This window comes from Acipenser ruthenus, chromosome 39 (genome assembly GCF_902713425.1).
Source record: "Acipenser ruthenus chromosome 39, fAciRut3.2 maternal haplotype, whole genome shotgun sequence".
NCBI lineage: Eukaryota > Metazoa > Chordata > Actinopteri > Acipenseriformes > Acipenseridae > Acipenser > Acipenser ruthenus.
The window spans coordinates 2,570,052-2,586,793 of NC_081227.1; the positions used below are offsets into that span (position 1 = coordinate 2,570,052).

At 48.7% G+C, this 16,742-nt stretch overlaps 1 protein-coding gene across 2 annotated transcripts in view; it reads left to right on the forward strand.

Annotated features, from left to right (window-relative positions):
- LOC117962449 (histone-lysine N-methyltransferase 2A-like) overlaps positions 1 to 16,655 on the forward strand; it is a 43,615-nt gene extending 26,960 nt beyond the window's left edge. The window contains exons 21-36 of one of the 2 annotated variants that reach the window (XM_033995867.3): positions 263 to 400; positions 558 to 716; positions 971 to 1,088; positions 1,425 to 1,503; positions 1,789 to 1,949; positions 2,034 to 2,192; positions 2,367 to 6,825; positions 7,168 to 7,236; positions 7,640 to 7,722; positions 7,840 to 8,013; positions 8,442 to 8,516; positions 9,462 to 9,636; positions 10,227 to 10,334; positions 10,657 to 10,740; positions 10,841 to 10,970; positions 11,433 to 16,655. In XM_033995867.3, coding sequence (XP_033851758.3) covers positions 263 to 400; positions 558 to 716; positions 971 to 1,088; positions 1,425 to 1,503; positions 1,789 to 1,949; positions 2,034 to 2,192; positions 2,367 to 6,825; positions 7,168 to 7,236; positions 7,640 to 7,722; positions 7,840 to 8,013; positions 8,442 to 8,516; positions 9,462 to 9,636; positions 10,227 to 10,334; positions 10,657 to 10,740; positions 10,841 to 10,970; positions 11,433 to 11,708 — 6,447 coding nt within the window. In that variant the 3' untranslated portion in view covers positions 11,709 to 16,655. Of the gene's footprint in view, positions 1 to 262; positions 401 to 557; positions 717 to 970; positions 1,089 to 1,424; positions 1,504 to 1,788; positions 1,950 to 2,033; positions 2,193 to 2,366; positions 6,832 to 7,167; positions 7,237 to 7,639; positions 7,723 to 7,839; positions 8,014 to 8,441; positions 8,517 to 9,461; positions 9,637 to 10,226; positions 10,335 to 10,656; positions 10,741 to 10,840; positions 10,971 to 11,432 lie in introns of both variants that reach the window. The other variant, XM_034913140.2, reaches the window with a different exon arrangement.
- The last annotated feature ends 87 nt before the right edge of the window (positions 16,656 to 16,742 follow it).

The window sequence follows — 16,742 nt, forward strand, 5'->3', positions numbered from 1 at the left end:
GGGAGCCTCAGTTAAACCTGCATTGATTGATTCATCGCCCAGTTAAGAGACCCGCGTAGCTAGCTACCCTGGCAACGTTGCTAGACTCTAGCTCTGTTTTGTGACAGAATTTTCTTGCTTTTTAGTACTTTCTCATGTACAGCATTATATTTAGTGATTATTGTTGCTGATTTGCTTGGGAGTTTTATGCATTTAAAGAATGTTTTTCGCTAAAGCAGTTGTTATGAGTTGAAATAAGGAGGCTGTGTCCTGACCCCTGCAGGACGGAGGGAGGCTGCTGTACGCCGGGCAGAACGAGTGGACGCATGTGAACTGCGCCCTGTGGTCAGCCGAAGTGTTCGAGGATGACGACGGCTCTTTGAAGAACGTGCACATGGCCGTCATCCGCGGGAAACAGCTGGTAAGCGGGCATATCCTAAAAAAAAATCAAACTAAGACAGTTATCTCGCGTATAAAACCTCCTTTTTTTATTTTTCAAACGTGAGTTTCTGACTGCCTTTGTCTACTGTGTCTCATCTGTCTTGTCTCTGCCTGGGTTTGCTCTTTCTCTCCCCCAGCGCTGTGAGCATTGCCAGCGCCCTGGCGCCACCGTGGGCTGCTGTCTGACCTCCTGCACCAGTAACTACCACTTCATGTGTGCCCGGCTCAAGCACTGCGTCTTCCTGGAGGACAAGAAGGTGTACTGCCAGCGGCACCGAGACCTCGTCAAGGGAGAGGTGAGTCTGCCACTGCGGGGAGCCCAGGGGCCACAGCGCTGCAGCTCCAGGCAGGGCCCTACAGTGTCTTTTTAGAAGTCTTTTTTTTGGTGTTTTGCTGTGTTCTTTTATAGATGTTGAGGTACAGAACCAGATTTTTATCTGAACTAAAATTAGGAAACATATTTACTATTATTAAGCATGTTGTATGTGCTGTGCTCCAAATCTTAGTGATGCCACTGACACATTGGCCCTCTCTCTCTCTCTCTCTGCAGGTGGTCTCGGACTCTGGTTTCGAGGTCACCAGGAGGATCTTTGTGGATTTCGAAGGCATCAGTCTGCGGAGGAAGTTTCTGGCGGGGCTGGAGCCGGAAAACATCCACATGATGATTGGTGAGAATTAACTGGAACCATTCGAGCAACAGGACCATTCAGATTGATTGCTAACATCATGAAAAGTCAAAACTACAGTGCCGCAGGCATTTCTTAGAATGCTTACACCCGGAACTATAAATCCATCTAATATTGGATTTCACTCCTGGCTGAATTAACCTGTTTTGGCTGAACAGAGTGTGTGTGTATCGGGTAGGCTTTTTAGGTTATTGGTTGTGAAAATGGAAATCGATTTTATTGCTAAATGTGCGATTAGTCTATTAAAAGCAGCAGTGGTAGCTGCACTACTAGTGCAGGCTGTCTGACTTCATTCCTCTCTCTCTGTTTTGAACCCAGGATCCATGACTATCGACTGTCTCGGAATACTCACTGACCTCTCGGACTGTGAACGCAAGCTCTTCCCAGTCGGTTACCAGTAAGTTCATGTTGATTCATCTTCCAGAGCTTGAAAAACACTCCTGTGCAAAAAGCATCCAGGACTCCTGTGTTCAGGCTTGTGCAAAACATTTGTGAAAATCTAGCAAGATTCAACAGAAAGAAGCAGTTCCATTACTGTTTATTTGTCAGTTTCCTCCCGGTAAGATCATTTTAATTTTGCTGTCATGCGCGCTTCAAAACTGAGACTTCTGAAACATGTTTGCACATGTATGAGTACTCCTGTCAGTCTTGCTAGCCGTGTCCCCCCCTAACGTCTCTCCAGGTGTTCCCGTGTGTATTGGAGCACGCAGGATGCACGGAAGCGCTGCATCTACACCTGCAGGATCGTGGTGTGTCGGCCCCCCCAGGTGGAGAGTGACATCAACAGCACCTTGGAGCACGAGGACAACAAGACCATTGCACACAGCATGGCAGCTATCACAGGTAAGTGGAAACTGGGACCCTGGGATTCAGAAACGTTCTCAGAAGAGCCAGCTAGGTTTTGATCGCTCTTGTCTCGTTTTGCAGACATGTTGTCCAGCCCTGTCTCAGTGGAGCCCCCTGCTGTACTGTCCAAGGAAAGCCTACCTCCCCCTAGACTACAGAGTGCAACCCGGAACAGACACCCGAGCTACTCCCCCACATCCAGATCACCTGGATCCGGATCCAGACCCTTGCCTTCCGCAGGTAATGCCACCATATCCTACAATACCATATCACACTATACCATACATTACCAAAGCGTACTCTAGACCAGCTTGGCCAATAGTCGGTAACAGAAAGGGAAGCGGTGAAAGTAATTGGAAAGCAAGCCCAGATCCCGACAACAGCAGTGAAATCTCCTTGTGTTCTTCCTTTCAGGGAGCCCCTCTCCGATGACTCACGAGATTGTGACGGTGGGGGACACCTTGCTGAGCTCCGGACTGCGGAGAATAGGGTCCCGCCGCCACAGCACCTCCTCCCTCTCCCCCCAGCCCCCGAAACAGCGGGTCACCTCCCCCTCACGAGGTGGACGGCCAACCGGTCCCACCCCCTCGCCCACTCGAAAAGAGAGCGGGGAACCGGAGACCGGGACCGGCAGCAGCAGCAGTGTCCGAATTCGGGAGTGTCAGCCGGGGCCGCTCAGCCCTGGAGGCGGGGTGCGGAAGAACCAGAATAATCCTCGACAGCAGCGACTGGGGAGTAGCGAGGAAAGGGTCAACAAGGAGCAGGGAGAGCCGACCACGAAAGGAGCAGCAGTGGTATCAGTGGCAGCGGTGAGATTGAGCCAGACTTCACCCCCACTGGGCACAGCAGTGCTGTCCAGTCAGGGCAGAGGAACCAACAGCAGCTCCTCCAAGAGTGAGAAAGGGAAGACTGCCAGTGCCAGAGACCCAGCACTCTCCCCTGGCCACGGTCTCGCATCCCGCCTCCCTTCAGCTACACTTCCCAAAGATGGCAGTGGTGAACGTGCTAAGAACATGAACTCGACCAGCACTGCTGTCCCTGCTCTTAAAGAAGCCCTGGCCGCTGGGTCACGCCAGCCACCACACCACAAAGGTGGCAAGAAATCCTGGGAACAGCTAGCTGGTGGGCCAGCAGAGAAACCTTTGCGTGATACCACACAGCCAGAAGACACTGCTAAGCGTGGCTCGCAGCCCGCCACCTCCACCGCGACGGGCCACGGGACTCACACCGCCAAAGAGAAACGATCCAAAATGAAAGCCAGGGAGGCTGCAAAAGACAAGGAGAAACTGCCGCCCAATAGCAACACGCAAGCCAGTGCCAGCACTGCAAATTCCGTCTGCGGCAATGGCAAGACATCCGGCAGTGGCACTAACAGCGACGCCGTGAGAATAGACGCAGTGGTGTTTGAGAATCAGGTTGCTGACAAACACGTGGAGTCTGGGGATAGATTACCCAGCATGGAAAAGAAAGTCACCACTCCTAGCCCTACCAACGAAGGCAGCCAGTCCAAAACCAGCACGGATAAAGCCTTTAAAGGATCACAGCCGCAAAACGAAACGCCAGGGAAGGAAGCGCAGCCCGCCCAGAGGAAGCGCACGGTCAAAGTGACCCTGACTCCGTTGAAAATGGACCCAGACGTAACTAAAACCATCAGCACCTCTTCCTCCTTCCCCCCTGCAGCCCCTCAGAAAACACCAGCCTGCACTCTACCCTTTTCCTCTCCCTCGGTCAGCCCACAGAGCTCGGAATCGGAGGTCCTCGGGCACCAAGATGAAGGGGCATCAGAAATCCATGACCACCAAGGTGGCATGGAAGACGTGGCTTATGGGAAGGAGGGCAGTGGAGACGCCGTTGAGCACTCGCTTCAGGACGGCAGCGGTGGAGACAAGCACCAGGAGGAGGACAGCGATGGGTCAGTGAAGCGGCGCTACCCTCGCCGCAGTGCCAGGGCGCGATCCAACATGTTCTTCGGCCTGACTCCCTTCTACGGCGTGCGGTCGTACGGGGAAGAAGACATCCCCTTCTACAGCAGCGGAGACTCCTCTTCGGGGAAGAAGCGCGGGGGAGGAGGAGGCAGCAAGCGGTCTGCGGAAGGTCAAGTGGACGGTGCTGACGACATGACCACTTCCTCCTCGGAAGAAACCGGGGATGAAGAGGAGGGAGCCGGCAGAGGCAGCGACGAAGGCGACTATTATTACAACTTCACCCGCACAGTCATCAACCCCGGCGCAGGGATGACTCCGTCCGGGGTGATCGAGCAGTGTTTGGGGAGGGTGGCTCCTCTGCGCAGCTTCCTCAAGGAAGAGAGTGAAGAGGAGGAGATGATTGGGGAGAGGGAGTTGGGTCTGGCCAGGATCGGGCAGCTGGACGGAGTGGACGACGGCTCTGAGAGTGATGGCAGCGTGAGCGCCACCACAACCACGACTGCCTCCGCAAGCAAGAGCGCCCAGAGCGGCGGCAAGAGGAAGGGCAAGGAACGTCGCTCAGAGAAGCTGGATCTGGAAGAGGAAACGGGGAAAGAGCAAACTGGCAGCGGTGGGAGCAGCAGCGAGAACAACAAGAGCCAGAAAGACTCCAGCAAAATGGAGAACTGCCTGCCCTTGGGCAGCGTGAAGGCTCAGGGACAGGACTCGTTGGAGGCTCAGCTTTCACTCAACGCAGAGCTGCTGAAATCCGACTCGGACAACACCAACAGCGACGACTGTGGCAACATCCTCCCCTCGGACATCATGGATTTCGTGCTCAACACCCCCTCCATGCAGGCCCTGGGCCAGCGGCCTGAGTCTTCCTCGTCCGAGCTCATGTCTCTGGAGGAAGGTTTTGGGCTGGGGGGCAACCGTGGCAAAGAAATGGGTCTGTTTGAGGATTTCTCCCAGCAGCTGACCAATTCAGAACCGGTGGAGAGTGGAGTGAGTGCCTCCATCCCCGGGGAGGAGCAGTTTGAGCTCCCCTTGGAGCTTCCTTCGGACCTCTCCGTGCTGACGACCCGCAGCCCGGCGGTGGCCAGCCAGAACCACAGCAGCCTGATCCCGGAGCAGGCAGAGCGCTCCATTCTGGTTTTGCCATCGGAGGACTCTGTAGAGAAAGGGACCGATAAGCAACACGCCCCGAACAAAGGTCAGCTGGGAGGACAGGATGAGACGCAGGTCGCCGAAGGCCACATGACACCAGAGCAGTTCATCCAAGGCATGGAGACGGACCATATGACCAATCCAGTTTGCGGGCAGGGGGTTGAGCAGGGCAGTCAGGATTTGGCCAGGACTTCTGTTACTCCTGGGCTGCAAGTGCCTGCTTCCCCTACAGTGTCCCTACAGGGCCCGAAGTACATACCAAGCACTGCAGAGAGCCCTGGACCAACCCAGGTGGCGAGTACAGCAGTCCAGACCACTGCCACACACCTGAAGCAGCCCACTGAGAAGCTGATTGTAGTTAACCAGCACATGCAGCCGCTCTATGTCCTGCAGACTCTCCCTAATGGGGTGACCTCGGTCAGCACGGCAGCTGGAGTGATGGACACAAGCTCCTCCGTCTTGGGTTCAATGGCAGGTGGGCTGGCACTGGCAGCCGGCCTCAACCCTGGCATTCCCACTTCCCAGTCCATATTCTCCCCAACGGGTAAAGGCCTGCCCATGACCCACCACTCCCAGCTCCATGCCTTCTCCGGGACTGGGCAAGCTGGGTTTCAGTCCGGTATTCCCAGCTCCACTTCCGGTCTCCTCATCGGTGTTCAGCCCTCGCAAGACCCCCAGATTCTGGTCTCCGAGGCAGGCCACCGAACTGAACTAGCCCCCAACTCCACCCCTCCTTCCAGCTCTACCTCTTCGTCCTTGACCTCCTCTCCCTCGGGCCACGGCAAGAAGCGACAGATCTCCCGCCTGCAGCCGCGCAAGCCTAAGAAACTTGCACGTTCGGGTAGCCAGCCGACTCTGGCTCCTTCAGAAGCCGTGCCCAATATGACCCTCATAAACTTCTCCCCTTCCCAGCTGTCCACCGGCATTCCCAACCAACCAACCACGACCTCGGCCACTCCTCACCGGACTGTCCCAAACATCATCAAGCGCCCCAAATCGGGTGGCATGTATTTCGAGCAGGCGCCCCTGCTCCAGCAAGGGATTTGCACTCTGGGGGCACCGGCTGGCATGATCGGGCCGGATGCGTCGTCACACTTGGTGCCGTGCACAGTGTCGGGCTTGAACACCAACCAGTCCGTGCTCAACGTTATGTCCATAGGACAGAGTTCGGTCTCACTCGCCAGCCCTGGACGTCTGTGCCCTGCCGACCTCACAGGATCCATCAGCAACCTGCTTCTCAAAGCCAGCCAGCAGAGTCTGGGGCTCTCCGACCAGCAGATGGCACTGCAGTCTGGAGCCGGAATTTTCTCCCAGTTGGGTAGCCCCATGCCGACCTCAAACACCGGTAGCATCTGCGTGCTTCCTTCGACCCAGCCTATCGGCATGCCAGTCTTCCAGCCTGCTGACCAGGAAGGGCCGTACCAGCTACACCACCACCAGATCACACAGCTGTTAGCCAGTAACCCATCGCCTCTGGACCCAGTCAATACTAAAACCTCCATGCATGGGGCACTCGGCTCCGTGGCACAGGACAGTGCCCGAACCCGACCGGTCTTCACCTCTGCTCAGAGTTCCAATGTGGGACCAGCTCCGGTCCGCTCTGACCAGCAGCCAGCCGCGCAGGTGACCACCGCACCACCGTCAACAACAGCGATCTCTGGGAAGGGCAAAACCAAATCCAAGCGCACACAGCACCTTCCGGACAAGGGCAGCGGAAAAAAGCACAAGGTGTGTCACTCCGAGAGCGCCGGGGAGAAACAGCCCAGTGCGGACGCAGGAAGTGGCAGCACAACTCCTGCAAGGTCAGGGTAAGGAACGTTTTAATCGTGATGACATTCTGCGCTGTCTTGCTAGCAGGATACCAGTAACTTGTTACAGCACCTGTCTTTTAAAATACTATACTTTGTGTTCAACATGAAAGAAAGAATGCAGAAACAGACAAAGAAAAACCTTTGCATGTTTTTCCTTTGTCCAGTAACCACTGATCAGTTATTACACTCCGAATAGTCAACACTGTACTGACCGTTTGCTCCAGTGAACCATTCTAAAGCTTGATCTTCGTGAATTGAGTCAGAAAGTGTTTTTTGTCTTGGTTTGTGGCCTCTAAGTGCATGGCGTGACTGTGTCTCTGTTCCTCACTGTAGTCCACAAGGTCCAGCCTCACAGGAAGTGATGGAGATAGACCAGAAGAACGAGCGTGAGAGAGGGACTGGGTACGTGCCGGAGCAAACAGACCATGGGGTCTATTTTAATGATCTAAAAAAAGGAGGATCTTAAAAACCCTGCTTTTTACTTGATGTATTAAAATATCACCCAGGGGTGATTTATTGAACCGCTTATTGAAATGAATTAAAATTAAATTAGGTCAGCAGAAGACTTCGTTTGGCAGTAATGTCTGTGTAACTAATGCTTCCTGAAATAAACTACAGATGCTCTTAGTGGTAAGCACAGGCACCTTACCGTGTTCCTGTGCGTTCGATGCATCATTGCATGCGAGAACTATAGACATGTAATACTAATGTTAGTAGAATGAATTGCATAATTGTGTTTCATGATCAAAAACTCTTTTGTATGGAAAATATTTGTTTTTAATGATTTTTTTTTCTTTTCATCCAGGCCAGTCCCCAGTATGACAGAAGGACCAGCAGCACTGACCACAAACAGCACTGACCGCAGGGAGGAGAAAAGCAAGGTCAAAGGTGAGCTCAAGATAATGGGGCTTCAGAATTCTGAAAGGCTTGTAATATTGTGTGATGATGTATACTGACCCTTACATTTATTCTGTCTGTATTGTATTATAACCGCTGTATCACCAGATTTGCAGACCCCAGAGATGGAGGGGACGGGGGGGTTCAGCTCCCCCCTACTCGCTCTCCTTGAGCAGGAGCGACGCAGGAAGGAGTCCCTGTCGGACCGGAAGTCCAGGAAGGGGTTAATGTTCGAGATCTGCAGCGATGACGGTTTCCAGATTTGCTCCGAAAGCATCGAAGGTAACAAAGGAGAAGGGAGCCGTCCGGAGCCAGGAGTTTGAGCGATCAGACCCCCTTGTTTTATATATATAAAAAAAGACCTTCCCTTGCAGTTATGTGAACTCCTATTAGCTATCCTCCAGGCTGAGACTTACTTATGCAGAGAGCAGTTCAGAGCAGATCTAGCACGGGTCTGATTGCTCATGCTTCTTGCTCAAGGTCATTTCAGTAATATACCTAGTCAAGGGAAGCTCTGAAACCCAGGACTGTATGTAGGATATTGGGTTGGTTATGTGATTGTAGATGTGATTGACAGATGGGTGATTTGTTTTTTCTTGTAACATGCCATGCCGCTGCCGTCAATAATACATAATAAATAAATGCAGGGCTGGTATGAGTTTCTAACGCTGCGTCTGGTATTAACCCTCGCTCACCCCTCACGTCCGCAGATGCCTGGAGGTCTCTGACTGACAAGGTCCAGGAGGCCAGGTCGAACGCCCGTCTCAAGCAGCTCTCCTTCGAAGGTCAGTGCTCCCCTCCGCCACACATTTCCATTCTAGAAATGAAAACTAGTCCAGTGTGCTGCACTGCCGATGAGGATTATGAGCCCTGTCGGTGCAATGAGGCTTTTGAACCAGCCTTGCAGGGGAGCTCTTTTGCACAGTCTAGGCTGTCTCTCTTGTGGTGTGCGTGGTTGCCAGATCGTGCCCAGCCCCAACTCTGTTGCTGTAGCTGATAGGATCATGCAGGGCTGTTATCTTGCCACAAACTGTTCAAGTTTCTTTTGACTCATCTTGCATTGTTGAAGTAGTATCTGATGATTAGGCTGTAGGCTTTCGACAAGGTTAAAGATGCGCTCTGTAAGCTTCTCGGAGCTCGCAGGATTACGAGGGATTCTAGTGGAAGCGTTCTGAATGCTTCGGAGCTGGTCGAATCTTGCAGGATTTTGCGGTTCAATCCCGAAGGAGATTGACTGTAATCTTACTACAATAAAGCTTGTAAACGGCTTGCAGTAAGCCGGCCATCATTTCGAGTTTGCTTGTGAATAGCTGAGGAGAGGGTTGTGTTGCATGTTAATATCTTCATATCTACAATGTAAATGACTTGTATGGTTCGATGATTCATCAGTAACTGTAACATGCAGCAATTCTAAAAGAAAATGTTCTTGGCAAAACGTAATGTATTTAAAAAGCATTTCAATTGACACAGAGAATATTCTGATATAAACGTACGTCAGACATTTTATTTGGGGATTTAGCCTTTGCATGCATTCAAAGAGGGGGTTGCCCTTGCAGCCCAAACTACCTTGAATAACTGGGCAAGTGAAATTGTAGCTATTGGGATATTAACATGCAAACTGGAGAGAAACTTCTGATGGAGGTGGTGGGGGAGTAGATGCTATAAAGCTGGACAGTGCTTCATGACCTCTCTCTCTCTCTGTGTCTCTGTCTCTGTGTCTCCCCCTGCAGGTGTGAACGGACTGCGCATGTTGGGAGTGATCCACGATGCTGTTGTGTTCCTCATTGAGCAGCTCTATGGCGCCAAGCACTGTCGGAACTACAAGTTCCGCTTCCACAAGCCCGAGGAGGCAGACGAGCCCCCCCTCAACCCACACGGCTCAGCCAGGGCAGAGGTGCACCACAGGTACGCAGCCACCAGCAAGGCATTGTACTGGGAACAACACTGACCAGTCCTTATATCCATTATACTAGAATTATACTGACCAGGCCTTATGTCCATTATACTAGAATTATACTGACCAGGCCTTACATACATAACTCGGCTCTTGTATATTGTGGGCCATTAATGGCAACATATATTTTTAAAAAAATATATAACCAACAATCGGATAAAAGTGTATTTTTAATATATACTTTAATTATTTCAATAGTTTCTTTTACCGGATCATAAATACTGTGTTTCTTTGTATACAGTAATAAATAATGAAAGTGCTCCATATGCCATGTGGGGGGGGGGGTTACACTTTTAAAATTATTGCAGAGTTATGCTGCTCTGAAATTAAATGAAATTGTAATAATTACAATTATTAATATTACAATGGTCTTTGATTTTCTCATTCAAGAAAGCCTGGTGAGACTTCCATTCCAGTCCGGCTTGCTCCACCTTCTCTGTGCTGTGCTACAGAGGTTATGGAGTCGACTGGCAGTCTGATTGTCTACCTCTCTCTCTGTCTGTCTGTCCCTGACGCCGTTAACTCTCTGCTGCCCTTGCAGGCGCTCTGTGTTCGACATGTTCAACTTCCTGGCCTCCAAACACCGGCAGCCCCCGGAGTACAACCCCAACGACGAAGAGGAAGAGGAGGTGCAGCTCAAATCAGCGCGGTGAGTTCAGCGCTCTGCCCCCTGCAGGGAGGGAGAAACTGCCCACACTAAAGGACTTCATTATGGAGTTGTGATGATGGAATTGGACAGTGATTTGGATTGGTGGCTGCGTAAGAACATTTAACAAGGAGTGGAGGCCATTCAGCCCATCAGTAGTGTTCCAATGCTCTGTGTGGAAGTGTTGATATGTACAGTACATATAGATCTGTTTAATTTAAATTTGATTATATAATTACGATCTCGTATTGATGTGTGTCTGTCCGCGTTAAGTATATAATGTCTGTATTTGCAGCTTTTTAAGCATCTCGTTTTTTCCCTGCAGACGGGCCACCAGCATGGACCTGCCCATGCCCATGAGGTTCCGGCACTTGAAGAAGACGTCGAAGGAAGCTGTGGGGGTCTACAGGTAGGTCAGAGAGCTGCTGTCGCACAACAGTGTGGGAATGCGAGTTGATGTGGCTGGTGGTTTCCGAGCTCTGTCTAACCCCTGTGTGTCTGTGTCCCAGGTCTGCTATTCACGGCAGGGGTCTGTTCTGCAAGAGAAACATCGACGCAGGCGAGATGGTGATCGAATATTCAGGGAACGTCATCCGCTCTGTTCTGACCGACAAGCGGGAGAAATACTACGACGGCAAGGTGAGGGGCAGAGGTCTGTCTGTCTGTCCACAGGGATTAGGGACTGATACCCGCTATCTGTCTGTCAGTCTGCTTCGGAGCATTCTTTTTAGAATTTAAGAAGGTTTCAGCTTGTGTCGCAGCCCCCAATATAGCACTAATCTTGGACTACCTTAGCTTAATTAGGGAGTTCAATAGTACCTTGTTTCCGTGCACCCCTCAACCCGGGTTGAAACGTTGCTGCCCCTGACACTGCGTTGAAATGAAAACCCCCTTGAGCGTGCTGAATAGAACTTGAAATAAGCAATTTAGCTACTCCGTTCTAGTTTTGTGAAATGAACATGCATTTGGGAATTAAAGACCAGTTCATTAAAGAGAACGTTTTGACAATATTGCCTCAAGCTTCTTCTGAGCAACGCTTTTTCTTGGCATATCCGTGATTGGCTGGTTTGTAAGTCTCTTTCTTTCCGCGGTTTCCCGCAGGGGATCGGCTGCTACATGTTCCGCATCGACGACTACGAGGTGGTGGACGCCACGATGCACGGCAACGCGGCGCGCTTCATCAACCACGCCTGTGAGCCCAACTGCTACTCGCGGGTCATCAACATCGACGGGCAGAAGCACATCGTCATCTTCGCCACGCGCAAGATCTACCGGGGCGAGGAGCTCACCTACGACTACAAGTTCCCAATCGAGGACGCCAGCAGCAAGCTGCACTGCAACTGCGGGGCCAAGAAGTGCCGCAAGTTTATTAACTGAGCCCCCCGCGCGCTCACCTCCTCGCCCTCATCCTGCAGGGAATCGTACACCTCTGCCAGACCCCCGCCGTCGAACCGCAGGCCTCCCTGCTACGCCGACTGCTTCCTTCAGCTGGGAGGAGAGAGCAGGGGACCGCCCTGTGAAACGCAGCCGTGGCTGGAGTGCTGTATAGATGCTACGAGGTAGCTCGGGGGTCGGGGTGTTGCTGTGGCTTGGTTGAAATTGGAAAGGGAGGGTGTTTCATGTAGGAGGGCTGGATGACGAATCTCTAGTGTAGTAAACCAGTGTGGTTGCTGATGGGGGGGGTCTTCCAGCGCAGCAGGGCTTGTTTTATCAATAGCCAAACTCAAAAGCATTCCACGACTGCTGAGAGGCAGTAGAAATGTGTCTGTTTCACAGTCCCTGGCTCTGCTGGCTCCCTCACCTCGCTGATCAGAAACCCAGCTGTATGGAGGGTCCCCTGCACCATGCTGCCTCGCTCCCCCTCCCCCTGAATCTACTCCAGAATAAGAAGGGGTGCTCATCCTTATTCATACTAACTTAGCTTACCACATCTTGCAAAGAGTTTGAATTATTTTTCTATTGGAAAGCGTACAGTACGATGGCCGTTGGCAGCCAGCGGTTTTGTTGTTTGACTATTTGTAAAATTCCAGATGTCTTTTTTTTTTTTTAAACATGTGCTGCATGACAGAAAATCAGGTCTTTATTTATTGAATTATTTATTATTTTTTTAAATAATATTTTGGATCTAATAATAAAAACAGGCATTCCTTAGGAGTTTACCCTGAACTCCCCCCCCCCCGCAAAAAAAAAATCAGAATAGAAAAGCAGAACAGCTTTGATTAAGCGAAGCTTTGACCTTAAAGGATGTGCCTTTTAACCTTTCACTCGTTACCCCCGGTCCAACTAAAGAGACTTGCTGCTGAATCCAGCCCGTTCCTATCGCTGGAATTCATTGTTAATCGTAAAGAACTGATAAATATCGATACTTGCTTCACACTCCGCCCCCTTCCCCACACCTGCCCTGACACTCTGTTTAAACATCTAGACAGCAGAAACAGGTCTAGTGATCTGTGTTCCGGTTGCTTCTTGTCGTGTGTGTGTGTTTATTCTTTCTATCATGCTAGTTGAAGGACTGACCTGTCTTGAATTTTTGTGAACACTAGAGGGAGCCACAGAGCTCTGGAAGATGATGGGTGTACTGATAAGAATAATGATGATAATGAACCATGCTGATGTATGTATTTATACCATGTAGATCATGTGAGAAGAGGAGGGAGGGTTATAGGAAATAATGCATGCCAGGTGGAGTGACATTACACTGGGACACCCCAACCCTTCAAAATGGGGCGTTTTAAAAGGACTGTTTTCTAAGAGACATTTATGGTTGTTTTTAATAGGCATAGGAACTGATTTATATAGGAAAGCCATCAACTCCACATCAACACTTCTCACCCTGTTCCGAACTGTATCAGCAGAGACAGGCAGGGAGACACTGGAGACGTCGTCCGCAGCTCATACACTCGCTCACTCGGTCATGACGTATTTTATATTATCCACCATCCCTCCTCCGCGTCCATTACACATCCAGGATCAATTGCTAGTATCCATTCTGTTTTCCAGTTTTCATTTCAGTTGCTCTTTGTTCTTTATTACCTGTCTTCCTTTCTTCTCCATCTGGAATTAAGATTCTGTCTCTGTCACTCTGTCTCTCTGTCTCTCTGTCACTGTCTCTCTCTGTCTCTGTCCTTTCTGTCTCTCTCCTCTCGTTGTCCAGTTAGACCCCTGCATTTCTTCTAGACTGTGTTATTAGCAATGGATATCTTTTTTTAAAGTAGTAGAACTGGGTTGAAAGCAGCCTGCAGTGACCAGCAGCCCAGCACTGACTGCCAGACGCTACAGGCCGGGTGGTCTCGGACAGACTGGCTGGTGATGCCTTCACTTTAATCCTTGTGATCACTGAGTGTAGATCGGACAGGTCTGCTTGTCTCTGCTGTCACAGCAAAACAGACCCTTTTGTATTTTTATCATGGAGCGTAACCGCTGACTAATATTCCTTCTCCTGGTACCCGTTTTCAATCAGATCTCAAAAGTATTTTGGTACAAGTGATCTATTCACGTCATTTAATCAACCGGGTTTAAAAAAAAAAAATTGATTTCTATTTTTTGTGTCTCTTTCTGTTACTATATTTTTGCTAAGCGAGAGTCGTGTTTTTAACAAGAAAATGTAAATAATATGTATATTTTTGTACGAGGAAGACAAAAAAAAAAAGCCCTTGATAGCGAAAAGCACTTACGATAAATGTATTTTTTTAAGAAGCGAGCTGTTGTATTTATTTCTTTTAGGAAAAAAAAGTTTACATAGGTTGAAGTTTTAGTATTTCAGATTTGATTTTATATATTTGCTTCTGTAATTGTCTCTTAGAAACCAGTCGTCACAATTATTACTCTGCACATAAAATAAAAAGATCTCTGACACGAGTCACGACACCTTTGCCTCCTTGGGGGGGGGGGGGAAGTAAAAATGTATCTTCTATCTACCTACTAATTATTAAAAACATAAATAAGCCTGGATGATCCACGGTAGACAGTTTCTACTGTGGCAGACTGCTGGAGAGGGCCAGTCAGTATAGCACTGATACAGACTTCTGGAGAGGTCCAGTCAGTATAGCACTGATACAGACTTCTGGAGAGGTCCAGTCAGTATATCACTGATACAGACTTCTGGAGAGGTCCAGTCAGTATAGCACTGATACAGACTTCTGGAGAGGTCCAGTCAGTATATCACTGATACAGACTTCTGGAGAGGTCCAGTCAGTATATCACTGATACAGACTTCTGGAGCGGACCGGTCAATGTATAACTGATACGGTTTATGGAACCCAGACCGAATCTTGCCCCACCTTCACAACGGATGAAAAACAGAACAAACAAACAAAAAAAAATATTCAGGAACCTAAAAACCTAAACTTGGAGACAACAACACTTCTCCATAGCAAGTGCTGCTTCCCGCCCTGTCTGTAAAGAGGAGGCAGGCTCCATGGCCAGTTCTCAGCTGTCCTCCTGAATGCCCTTCAGTCACTGTGTGCATCATTGCATCACGTGAAGTGTCCTACTTCAGCTTCCTTCCCATACACCCAATTGCAACAATATCACCGCCAGTCTAGCCGCCTTTGTTTTTGGACAATTCCCTTCAAAGTTTTAGAATGCGTATATATATATATATATATATATATATATATATAATTTTCCCCAACATTTTTGGCAAGGCAACTTCTCAAACTTCGTAGAGTTCCTGCAAACCTCTTGTGTTTTGTCTGAGAAAACTAAAGATGACGGACGTGCACAGGATCTGTGCTGCAATGGGGCATGGAGTGGAGGAGGGCTCCCTGCAGCTTCCTGATTGTGAATGTATATTTAACAAGAACAGACCAGGCCTGTGTTCATTATATTTAAATAAGAAGAAGTTATAAAGGTATGTTATCAAGCGAATAACCTTGGAGTTTTTTTTGTTTTAATAAAAAGATTGTTATTTAATTATCTGTGTAAATGCTGTAAGCGGGTCGAAATAAAAACACAAGGGCTTGGTTCAAGTCTTTCCTTTCATGCATTGCAAAGCAGTAGAGAACAGGAGCAGTGTTCTCCACTAAGAAGGGCTGGGCTTGTATCTCACAGCACTCCTCCCAGCCAGTTCTCTAAACTCCATGAGCTGGGCAGGGGTGGACCGGAACACCACAGAGTGACCTGTTCACTGCAGGTGCCACTCAAGTGATGGCCCAGGCTGCACACAGTCGTGAAACCTTTTTGAAATGATATTTAATGATGATCTGTTGTGTTCAGCCCGTGTTGAGTTTAGATCACGGCGCTGTGTCCCGATTCATTCATACAATGTGCATGGTTTCACCCCTGCCCTGGAACATACACGTTTTATTGTACTATATATTGTATGTGTAGAATGGGATAACTGCATCTTAGGAACAATGACAAATACAATAGAAACAGCTGCTTACTTTTAAAGGTTTTTTGGGGTTTTTTTTGCATTTCGGTGTACGCTGTAAAGGTTTTGTGTTACAGTTTCTGGCGTAGAATGAGCTGCAGCTTTTAATAACTATTGCCTAATACAGTACTACTTTCAGTGTCTGTCAGTCCCATCAAGGGGTCATTGCGGTTTTTAAGAATCAATGCTAAAAAAATATATATATACAGTATGTAAAATGTGGTTGTGTACATCTTGAAGTTTCTTGTCTGCCAAAATTTGATACTTGTGTTTCTTGTAACAATTCTGTGTGTTTTTATTACAGTAAGATTACCATATCAGCCCGCTTGATCAACATGTGTGTTGTTTTAAAGTGTAAAGCCACAGAAAGTGAAGCCCAGTTGCCCCCCTGTCTGCCACTGCCGGTAGTGTAGATTTAATTCGTTTTTAATCTTATGTGGTGTTTAACTGTGCTTCAATGTACTGGCCCAGTCATCTATGAGAACACTCTGTACAGTAGATGTGAAAATTGTACGACTCCAACAGAAGAGCTAATGGTGAAACCTAGTGGGCAGAAGGGACTAGACTATAACAAGGGAACATATTTTGCTTTCTGTGGCCTGTTACCAGGAGAGACTGTTCTCTCGCTCGCTCTCTGTGTGTGTCTCCGATTAAAACTTGCAGTTACTTTCAACCTGCAGCATTCACTCCTCGGAAGTTAACAATGGTGATGATGATGATAATAATACCATATTGTTTCTATGATGTAGCTCTTCAGTGTTATTCCATATCGCAGAAGGAATGAAGGAAAAAAAAACAACGAAACTACACGAGACTGAATGTAAAAAAAAAAAAAAAAAATGTACATAGTTGTAAAAAGGAAAGTTTCTAAACATGTTTATTTTCTATGCACTTTTTTTTTAATTTAAGTGATAGTTTCGATAATAAACATGTCCAGTTTATGCTTTGAAGTTGGAGCTGGTGTCTCATTATTTATTTATTTATTTATTTATTTATTTATTTATTCATTCATTCACTCTTTCTTCCTTGGTGCTTGC